General features: G+C 36.5%; 1 protein-coding gene across 1 annotated transcript in view; it reads right to left on the bottom strand.

The window, feature by feature from the left end:
• kalrnb (kalirin RhoGEF kinase b) overlaps positions 1-11,997 on the bottom strand; it is a 219,685-nt gene that overhangs the window by 129,045 nt on the left and 78,643 nt on the right. The window contains 2 exon segments of the mRNA XM_056459523.1: positions 3,652-3,771; positions 6,957-7,123. Of these exon segments, the coding sequence (XP_056315498.1) occupies positions 3,652-3,771; positions 6,957-7,123 (287 nt within the window).

The raw sequence follows: 11,997 nt of genomic DNA, 5'->3' as shown, positions 1-11,997 counted from the left end.
AAAGCCTTTACCATTTTGTTGGGAGTGCAATGGCTTGTATTTAAATGTTTCTGTCATGTCGTGTTGTGTTTGGTGCAGACAGTAAAATTTCTTGTCGCTGGCTGTCTTGTTGTGTCGTGTGTTTTTAGGACACGGTGTTAGAGTTTAAATCAGTTTTTTCTTTGATCAGATTTTTTTAAAATAGCTATTCACGTTATTTTATCAGATGTTTAGTGTGTACTAAATTTTCTATAAATGGCTGTTTTGCTAGTAGCAACATGTATTTTAATGTCTGAAATGCAAAATAAGTGCTATTTGATTGTAAACACTGATAAGATCTATGACAAGTGTTGCATGTGTCTTTCTGTCAAATGGCTGATTTATACTTCTGCGTTAAGTGCATGGGTATGGTCCGACGCAGCCTTTGTGCAGTCGCATAGCCCTCGCAATGGGTGACGCCAACACGTACCTCTTAAAAAATGTAACTACACGTCGCAACGACGGTTCCTGCCTCTGAAGGTTCCCACCTCTGAATGAGCAACTTGATTGGAATCGGATGTTAACTCGAATATATATATATATATATATATATATATATATATATATATATATATATATATATATATATATATATATATATATATATATATATATATATATATATACACACACACACATTAAGAGTTCAGATGCAAAATCCACTAAACGGCACTCATGCCAAAAATGCACCATAAACAAATAGATTTGTTTCTAATCATCCAAATTACACAGCGTCAGCCTATTCAGAAATAACAGTTTATTGGCAAAGCCGCTAAACGCCACTTGCCTTTGACAGCAAAAGCCGCTATATCCCAAGAACCAATCAGAAGGTGCGAATCAAATCATAACATTTTAATGTAACGGCTCACTGATACACCGGCTTTTATGAGGGGAGCGTTTTTTTCCGACTTCAATTTTGTTTTTAAAAGACGGAGTTTGATAAGAGTTTTGAAACTGGATGACGTGTCTGACTGTCAGTGAATGGCAAATGAAAACGTCCTTTAGCTCAAAACTCTGTGCATTTAAAAAAAAAGAAAACACAATGTACAGTCGGAAGTGTATCATGCATTCATAACTTGCTTTTGCGCAGCGCCGCTACTTTGATTGAGTCTGATTTACTATACATTAAACGGCAACTGCATTTCACAAAAGACAGAGTTTAGATGCTGTTCTTTTATCCCACATGGATGCTATGAGGATAAACATGAGACCAAGACCTTAAGTATGGTGAGAATGAATGAATGACAGCTTCTAAAATTGTCTAAGAGGTATCCTTTTTTTGCCCAGTAGGCCTACCTTGTGTTTTATTTGCTAATGTACGCTATTTTTAAAAGATAAATATAATATATAAAACTATACATTATTTGTATTACTTCATAATACCTAAGCTTTTTATATTAATGGACAATGCACAGATATTGATGTTTCACAATGTTTTACACTACATTATTTGAATCTATCAAGCTTAGCTTACAGTGTTTACATTGCTCTACTTTAAATCTAAATCCCAAATATCAGAAATGACAACAGATTGTTAAGATTTAATTACTGTCAGTTTTAATGTTATTGATTAATGCACTTGACAGATTTCATCCATTCATTTTTCTTTTGCTTTTTCCCTGGTTTACCACAGCCGAATGAACTGCCACTTACTTAACAGACTTATATATTTAAATTTTAGGTGGTTTGTGTAATGTGTTTTATGTTTGGTAAAATAATTTCTAATAGCATCTTTAGTGGTTTTCAACTAAATACAATGTGTTGTTCCAATAGGTGGAATTAGAGGTTTTTGCAAAAAAGCACTAGTGGATTTAGCTGGTTTTTACGCGAAAGAAAATGTAACTTGTTAAAAACCAAAGAAATGTCTAAAGTGACATTTTGAAAAAAGGTATTTTATTTACCAGCTAATAACCTTATCATTACATTTAAAATGAATCTTTTAAACCTAATTATAGGAGCCTGATAGAAAATGCTCATTTACAAGAAAAGAGGTCTGATGGATTTAGAAGGTTTTGCATCTGAAGTCTTCATATATGTATATACATTCTCAATATTTTTAACACATCTATAGTTATGTGGTGGCACAGAGTTAGACCTCTTTCTTGACTTCACACAGAAACAGCAACGCATGCGGCATGACATCACTTTGTTGCAGAGTCAATATTCGTTAAATGCCGGCAGTAGAACACAGAAGCAGCTTGAAGTGGAGAGCACGAGTATGTCTGCGGTCTGGAGGTGTTATAAAATTGATGACGACAACATTGCCATAGCAAACTGAGATATGTAAACTTGGGATTGCCTGCTGGGTATTTTAAGTTGAGGTGCTATTTGTTTTTATATTAGATTTTCTTTATATTTACTGTCGCACTAAAGTCCAAAAGTGAAGAATTTATGCTATTTATTACTTGATCGTTCAAGCTACCTCACAGAAGTGCTCTGTTTGTTAACAGAGTTGTTGAATGCTAAATAAGGTGAATTAAATCAAAAATAAGGAACATCCTGGATCTGTTTCCTCGCTCTTCTTTTTCTTTTTTTATGTTTAATATAAGTATTGGATCGGGTTTCGCTATCGGGAGATACTCAAAATCAAATGACTCGAACTTGAGGGCAAAAAAACCTGATCGAGTCATCCCTAGTATTAACCAATGAAAATGTGCACTTTTTTGAAGCAGCGGCTGGTGATATTGACAGCATCTGTTGGCTTGCTTTAGTTCTTGAGGTGTACATTAAGTCTGTTAACCGCAATAACACAAGAACTGCAGGAGAGGCGTGTAAGGTCACTGAAGGGAGCAATTAAGACACCATCAGTTAGACCTCCTGCCGTTCAAGGCCAAAACAATCTCCAATCAAGTACAGCCTGATGCTCTCACAAGAGCGCACGCTGGATGAATCAAACTCACCCTGATTCACATATTTGTTTTGGCCTCACACACACACACACAAAAAAAAACAAAAAAAAAAAACAGAAAGTACTTGGATGGTCTGATTTGATGAAAAGTGGTACTTGGCCTGAAAAGTTAGAGAGGCACTACTGTGGATGATTAAAACATGTATCAGGCGGAAGAGGAAATTTGGCCGATACTCAGCGCTGACTTCCTTGGATTTAGAGAGGCTGCCGTTAGTCCAGAACTACACGCAGCAATTTGTTGAATAAAAACTCGGTCTTCATTTCAGGCTAATGTGCTTCTTACTGCTCGTAAAATTTGCTGAGTAATTCATCTCAGGGAGAAAAAAAAAATCAACTCAGCTGTTTGGTATTGCATCCTCTTGATGAATATACCAAGAGGGAGGGGGCATTATAATTTATAGATCAATTTATCTCCTGTTTATGATAGATTACAACAAAAGGGATGTTTTCCAGCGTCTTGCATTCCCCAAAATGTGTTTGCTACCTCCTGCAGGTTTAAATAAATATTCAGTTTGATATTAGCAGGGAAATGAATTCATAATGGCAAATAATAGTGTACATAAGATTTAATATTTAATACTAATGTTCATATTACTGCACATTGCAGAGCCGTGACGCTGCCCCCTGCTGAACCTATTAAGGAAAGTGTGTGTGTGTGTGTGTGTGTGTGTGTGTGTGTGTGTGTGTGTGTGTGTGTGTGTGTGTGTGTGCGTGTGTGTGCATACCTCAATGGCAAGCTGAAACTGTTCATGCTCTCTCTGAAGTTGTTCCACCTCAGACAGAGGACCAGCATTGGTCGTGCTCGCCGTGAGCATGGATTCACCGTTGCGGATCCAGCCCAGCACCTGCACAAATCATAATACCCATGTGAATAAACTTGAAGGCTTGTGACAAAACAGAAGTAAAAACTGAGAGTCTATTAATAATTTTGGATTAATCTGGTAGGTAATGTATTCAGAGGCACTCGTTTGTTTTGGTGCAGTCTCCTGCTTTTTTGACAAAATATGAGAAAATGTTGTTTTCCTTGCTGTAATTTGATTTTAAACCTGTCAGATCCATGAATAACGTGCCATGTCAAATAATAAATATTTGAAATCTAGCATTTAACTGTGACTTAAACAGAAAACAGGAAAATCTGGAAAAAACCCTGTGTCTGATGATCCGGACGGGATTATTAATATGCATGTCCAGACAGAATTTGATTGGCCACAACATTTCCCTGTGAGATTACAACAATGATAATGTTTTTCCCTTATTTTTAAGTTTATCTAGGCTTGTATTAAGCGTACTCTGTATATGAGACTCTTGTTTTGAAAAGCAGGAGTGTTCACAGCTCGTCTGAATGTAAAATGTGGGATACACGGTTTATATATTTCCTCAGCGCCACCTCAAAGAGGCATAAGATCAAAATCAAACTAATTTATGCTGCATTAGTTTGTGATGAGGCCAACAACACATGTAAACTACTGAGTATAAGTGTGTGCAATGGACGGTTATGCATCATGTCATATCTCTCCGCTCTTACTTAGATTTTTCTGGTGTGATTGGATACCAGTAAACTTTATAAAAATGCATCTCTTACATAAATATTACATGTCTCTTGGCTTCTTTTGTCGAGTATAGCATTCATTTAGTCTCTATTTCATCTACAACACCACTCATAAGCAAACTAGGTAACTGATGGCTTAAAGATAGCTTGCACACTCCTTCTAGCTTAAATAAACCTCTTTAACACTTCAGTTGAAAAGATTGTCGACAAGGCATCTACTCAATTTGTTAAAATATTTTTTGACAAATTAAGTATGATTGTTTTACATGTGTGTATTTCATGTGCATGTGTGTTAGTGTGTGAGAGCCAGGCTCTGACTAAGGCCCTGTTTATTTTAATACGTTTTAGTTTTAAAACACATAAGTTTTGCTATGGTTTGCTTTCGTCCACACTACCCCGGAGTTTGAGCCCTGCTGCTGCTCCGTGTCAGTGTGGATGGGGAAAACGAAGATATGGTTGAAGTCAGAATTATTAGCCCCCCCTTTGAATTTTTTTTCTTTTTTAAATATTTCCCAAATGATGTTTAACAGAGCAAGGAAATTTTTACAGTATATCTGATAATATTTTTTCTTCTGGAGAAAGTCTTATTTGTTTTATTTCGGCTAGAATAAAAGCAGTTTGTAATTTTTTTAAAAACCATTTTAGGGACAAAATTATTAGCCCCTTTAAGCGATATATTTTTTCAGTAGTCTACAGAATAAACCATCATTATGCCCTGCCTAGTTAACCTAGTTAAGCCTTTAAATGTCACTTTAAGCTGTGTAGAAGTGTCTTGAAAAATATCTAGTAAAATATTATTTACTGTCATCATGGAAAGGATCAAATAAATCAGTTATTAGGAATGAGTTATTAAAACTATTATGTTTAGAAATGTGCTGGAAAAAAAAAATCTTCTCTCCGTTAAACAGAAAATGGGGAAAATAAATAAACAGGGGGGCTAATAATTCTGACCTTAACAGTATCTGAAAAGAAAGAAGTGGCTGCAGACATTCATTTATCTGATTGGGGCTTTTTCTCAATGTGGATAATATTTCTAAAGGAGCTGTTGACATGGAATTGAACCAGATTTTTGGTAAAAACCCAAACAATACAAACATAAAAATAAAACAAAACAAAACAAAAAAATAATCAGAAAAATTTGTTATGTTTAATAACAATAAAAATGACACAAGAGAAAAAGAAATGAACTACTAAAACGCTTTTAACAGTTTATATAAAAGTGTCTTTTTAATGGAGCAGCTTAAAGACATGAACTGCTCAGGTGTGAGCTTTTCACAGACTTCAACAGAGTGTAAAAATCTTTTTGGTTCTGTGGGTCTTGTCTATCAAATCTGATCTTTAACTTGTATTTTAAATTGGATTCAAGTCAGGTGATTCTACAGCTTGATTTTTTTTCACTGAAAGCATTGGAGAGTTTCCTTGGCTGTGTGTTTGGATCATTGTCCTGCTGAAATGTCCACCCTGGTTTCACCTTCATCATCCTAATATTGTAGATGTTTGACTGATGCAGCGAATATTAATTTACACTGATGAAGGGCAGAGGGGTGCAGAATAACAACTGAGAGATTTCAGCTGCTGTCTGGGCTTTCACTGCCTTTCTACACCTCCCTTTCTTCATGTGTTCAATACTTTTTCCCCGCGTCATTTCATTTTATTACACATAGCTTAATTTGTAAACTAATTAGATTCGTTTTCTTTGCATATTTGGATTTCTTTGGTTGTTACCAACATCCAGGGAAAATTTCAAGTCAACGACACCTTTAAGAATATGTTATCTGAGAAAAATGGTGACGTGTTCAATACTTATTTTCCCAGCTGTATCTATATAACACTGTCAGTTCTAAATTATATAAAAATGGAAATGTTGCCATTTTCAAAACTAACACCAGTTAAAACAGTTTAACATTTCAATCCATAGCATAAGGATCAATGTAATATGGAGATCCATTAAGGTTGCAGAAGCATTAAATATGAGCTGGAGGGATTCCCTACTCCCACGTTATGTAACTCCCTGCCTACATTTACATTCATTTTCTAACTAAACCGATGCACCAAAAGAACACACAAAAACAGGATACAATATAAATAATTCAAGATCAAAGCAAAAGCATAGAAGTCCAGAGATAACAGCACCGCTAATAAGCAGTGCTGTCTATGAAATGCTGCAAGTGAATTGACTGATTCATTTTTTCTGAAATGCAGGGCTGCAGTTTTCACCCACGCCCTGCAAGAGAGGAGATTCTGTACAGTAGGAGCGACAGTATGTGTGTGTGTATGTATGTGCATGCTCAAAGTGTCAAAGATAAAAGCAATTAGCGAGGCACTTGTACTCAGGGATAATGGCATCAGTCAGAATCTTGGACAGTAGCTCAGTGCACGCTTTTTTTCTCTCCTCGTGACATTATAGCAAGCGTAACTCTAAGATGGGGTCTCTAAATGAGAGCGTGATCTGAAATGTAGTGATTGATTTTCAACACACACCTGTTTGACCTCGGCCTGCAGGTGTCGTAGCTGCAGGCACTGCTCCAGACGTTTGTGCGTATGTTCGGCGCTCACTTCCAGCTCGTGCTGTTTCTCATTCAGGAACTCCAGCAGCTCTTGAACTTTTGCCGCCAAGTCAACGTCTTTTTCTCCAGTGAGCTCCATACCTGAAAACACACATTTTAAAAACACATATCAGCATATTTCTGGAATAGAAATATTTTAAAAATCTGAAATGCACTGCAAATGACTTTTTAAATTCACTTTTGTAATGTAATGTGTATTTTTATATATAGCGTATTTATTGTGTATGGCAATACACCCAAAGCACTTCACAATCAGGGGGGGAGGTGGGGGTTCTCTCCACACCACCAGTGTGCAGCATCCACTTGGATGATGCGACGGCAGCCACAGGACAACAGCACCAGTGCACTCACCACACACCAGCTATAGGTGGAGTGAAGGGACAGTGCCAATTCAGTGGATGTGGATGATTGGGAGGCCACGACAATAAGGGCCGATGGAAGGAATTTGGCCAGAGTTACACCCCTACTCTTTACGAGAAGTGCCATGGGATTTTTAATGACCACTGAGAGTCAGGACCTCGGTTTAATATCTCATCCGAAAGACAGTGCTCACTGACAGTATAGTGTCCACTTCACTATATTGGGACATTAGGACTCACACAAACTGCAGGTTAAGTGCCCCCTGCTGGCCTCACTAACACCACTTCCAACAGCAGCCTAGTTTTCCCATGTAGTCTCCCATGCAGGTACTGACCAGGCTCAAGCTTGCTTAGCTTTAGTGAGTAACAGATCTTGGGCTGCAGTGTGATATGGCTGAGGCTATTTTGGATTGTTGTGTTATAAATGTAAAGTTGTGTAATCATTTTCGCTACTGCAAGTTGTGTGTTCACAACAAAGTGGGGAAGTAGCAGCACTTTATATTCATACTAAATGTTAAATCATACTAAATGTTCTGTTTTAATGCTGCTCTGTTCAGTCTAATAAAATGCATAACATAAAGTTCCTATCATGTTTCCCTGGTTCCTATGAAACCAATACGGAAAATCAAGGGTGTATGATGTCATTAGCATGTCGTGGCATTGGACACAGTCTACAGTGCATCCGGAAAGTATTCATAGCGCTTCACTTTTTTTTCACATTTTTGGAGGCCTTGTGCCTCGGGTCAATCCTATCTCGGAGGTCTACAGACGATTCCTTTGTCTTCATGCTTGGTTTGTGCTTTGACATGCACTGTCAACCCTGGGACCTTATATAGACAGGTGTATGTCTTTTCAAATCATGTCCAATCAACTGAATTTACCACAGGTGAACTCCAATTAAGCTGCTGAAACATCTAAAGAATGATCAGCGGAAACAGAATGTACCTGAGCTGAACTTAGAGCTTCACGGCAAAGGCTGTGAATACTTTTGTACATGTGATTTTTCAGTTTTTTTATTTTTCATAAATTTGTAACAATTTCAAAAAATATTTTTTCACATTTTCATTATGGGCTATTGTGTGTAGAATTTTGAGGAAATAAATGAATTTAATGCATTTTGGAATAAGGCTGTAACATAAAAAAAAATGTAGAAAAAGTGAAGCGCTATGGATACTTTCCGGATGCACTGTACTGTATGTCACTATGGATTTGAACATTCTTCAATACATTTAGGATAACGTAAGTACAGAATTCAGCAAAATATATAACACCGTTCCAGTGTTTTTTATATATTTTACTGAAAAAAATATCATAAATATTGTGCAATTTTGTTGACTGTTGCTTTTTATTTAAATGCAGATTCAAAGCAGGACTAACGTTATCTCTGTGAAAACTGAAAATGTCAAAATAAGTGTCTCAGAAGTAGGCCGTCTATGGAGACTACATAAATGATTCTTGCATCCTAAAACTCAACGTTTATAATCCTCTAAATCGCTGACATTATCTTCAGCTAGTAATGGTGGATGGCTGTTTTTACAAAAAAAAATGGTTCATCTTTATACATATTCACTGGCCCACTGTTTCAGTCCATAACAACAATACTACTACTACTACTACTACTACTACTACTACTAATAATAATAATAATATGATAATATAATAAGTGCTTTTCTGGACACTTAAAAGGTTTTACACATTTTTTAGAGGGAATCTCCTCATCCACCACCAGTGTGCACCATCCAACCTGGATAACGCGACAGTGGCCATATTGCGCCAGACCACACATGATGCAGACTTAAGCAGCGACCTCGTCCCAGAAGTCATTGCGATTAGAGGTGGGAAGCGCAGCATTTTATATAGGTTTATTATTAAAGTTCAGAGATATAACTTATTTATCTAAGGAGTTTCCCAAAATGAAATGGTGAATATAAACATTACCATGAACATCTTAATAAAGGAATAAACACATTAAGGGTGTTTATTTGCTGAAATTCCTATTAAAATCTGTTATATTTATATTGTACAATATTTATTTATAAGGTCTTTATGCAGAGTATATATTTTTACATTTTGAAAAGGGGAAAAACAATAAATCGCTGTATGAATGCAGTAATATTTAAATAATTTGCATTAAAAATTTGTGAAGATCACGTGACCATCAGGAAGAATGCAACATCTCATTTCTCACAGGACGCGTTCTCTGTTCTCATGGTCTCCTGAGTTCATTCTTCTGAGGACACCTGGCAAGACCAGTCTTCACAAGAACGCAAGTCCGTTCTCTGCGTTCTTGGAATTGAGGAACAGCCCTTGTTTCAGATACCTATAAATGCTCTCAGCCTTTCCTCTCTCCAGCAGGGGGCACTATGTTATGGCTCACTATGGCCTCCTATGATTGTTGAGCACTTACTGTAGCATGTGAGCAGAGAACAAGTCAGACAGGTGAGCGTATGATGGAATGTCCCAGCTGCCCAGCCGAGCGGCATCCATCATGTGTGTTTGCGTGCCTGTAACCGCATTAGTGCGTGACAGACATCAAGCGTCGGTGTAAGTGCATGTGAGACAGAGACTCCCGTCTGCGGATACAACGCAAGGCGTTTTAACCTTTTCCTACTAACCCTTACATCACCCCACTTATCCCCAGCTACCTGCTCGGGGGCTGTCTCCATGGCAACCCCACAACGGGCACAGGAGGCGGCTCCCATGGGAGGGTGATGTGTGAGTGACAGGACGGCCCCTGCAGTATCCCGAAACATCCTCATAGCAGCCCGATTGCGAGCGGTGGAGTGTGTCCGAGGACACCCCAAAGTGACGAGCGAACGCCCCGTTGCCATAGAAACCTTGGTATAGGGGATGTAAGGGGGGGTTTCCATAGCAACCTCCCCCCTGCATACAGAGTTAATAGTATGAGAGATCCCAGAGCTGTATGGTGCGCCGTCTCCCTCCATCCCTCCAATCCATTTCACATGCTCTCGCTGTCATATACAGTTGAAGTCGGAATTATTAGCCCCCTTGTTTATATTTTTTCCCAATTTCTGTTTAAGGTACAGCAGATTTTTTCAACACATTTCTAAACATAACAGTTATAATAACTCATTTCTAATAACTGATTTATTTCATCTTTGCCATAATGACAGGAAATAATATTTTACTAGATATATTTCAAGACATTTCTATTCAGCTTTAAGTGACATTTAAAGGCTTAACTAGGTTAATTGGGTTAATTAAACAGGTTAGGGTAGTTAGGGTTTTGTATAATGATGGTTTGTTCTGTAGACTATCGAAAAAATACAGCTTAAAGGGGCTAATAATTTTGACCTTAAAATGGATTTTTAAAAATTAAAAACTGCTTTTATTCTAGCCAAAATAAAACAAATAAGACTTTCTCCAGAAGAAAAAATATTATCAGACATACTGTGAAAATTTCCTTGCTCTGTTAAACATCATTTGGGAAATATTTAAAAAAGAAAAAAAAAAATCAAACAGGGGCTAATAATTCTGATTTCAACTGTATAAGCTAATACATAATATTTATATATATCAACATATTTTTTTATTAATCGTTATTCTTTAAAGTTTGTCAATTTAATGTTGATTTTCAAAAGTGGTGAATTGAATTATTTCCCCCCGTATTTTATAATCCAGGGGTCCAAAGGTGTGTTCTATTCGACGGGGTCCCTAAGCATTGTTCAATTCTCCCTACTCAGTACAGAATAGGGATGCTCATTTCAGTTCATTTTCTCAATCGACAACCGCCACCCGAATATTAACTGTTATCTGGTCGAATTAATAGTAAATGATTATTATTTTTTTAAAATGAATTGACATGTCCATTTTGTGTCTGACACATTAAATTTAGCATTTTAAGGTACTGATTTATTTTAACATGCCAACAGCAGCATCCAGAACATCTTCACACACCTGCAGTGTTTCCAACAGCAGAAAAAAGCACATGTTACCGTCCCGCAGGTTAACAAATATGTGTTGCACATTTACTCAACCAAACTTAAAAAAAATACATAATAACATTTATTATTTTTAAATTGTTTAACTGATACTATTAATTAGTTAAAAACACACTCTTAATCGGTTATTATGAGCATCCCTGGTAAAGAATAACAGTTAGTTGACACAGAATACACAGTTTACCCTCCTGTAAATTAATTTTTTCTTTATCAAATATTTCCCAAATGATGAGCAAGAAATTTTTCACATTATTCCTATAATATTTTTTCTTCTGGAGAATTATTTGTTTTATTTTTCGGCTAGAGTAAAAGCAGTTTTTATTATTTAAAAATATTTTTAAGGTGAATATTTTAAGGTCGCTAGTTAACACACTCAATGCATTTTTTTCAACACATCCCATAATTTCTAAAATATCAAGCTCTACCAAATGGTTTATGGTAAAAGTGACGGAGTTAATACATACAGTTGAAGTCATAATTATTAGAAAATCTTTAAAGTAAATAATATTTTACTAGCTATTTTTCAAGACACTTCTACACAGCTTAAAGTGACATTTAAAGGCTTAACTAAGTTATTTAGGTTAACTAGGCAGGTTAGGGTAATTAGGGTAGGTTATTGTATAACGATGGTTTG

The sequence above is a fragment of the Danio aesculapii genome, chromosome 6 (assembly GCF_903798145.1).
Source record: "Danio aesculapii chromosome 6, fDanAes4.1, whole genome shotgun sequence".
In the NCBI taxonomy this organism is placed as follows: domain Eukaryota; kingdom Metazoa; phylum Chordata; class Actinopteri; order Cypriniformes; family Danionidae; genus Danio; species Danio aesculapii.
This window is presented reverse-complemented; position numbering and strand designations above follow the sequence as displayed.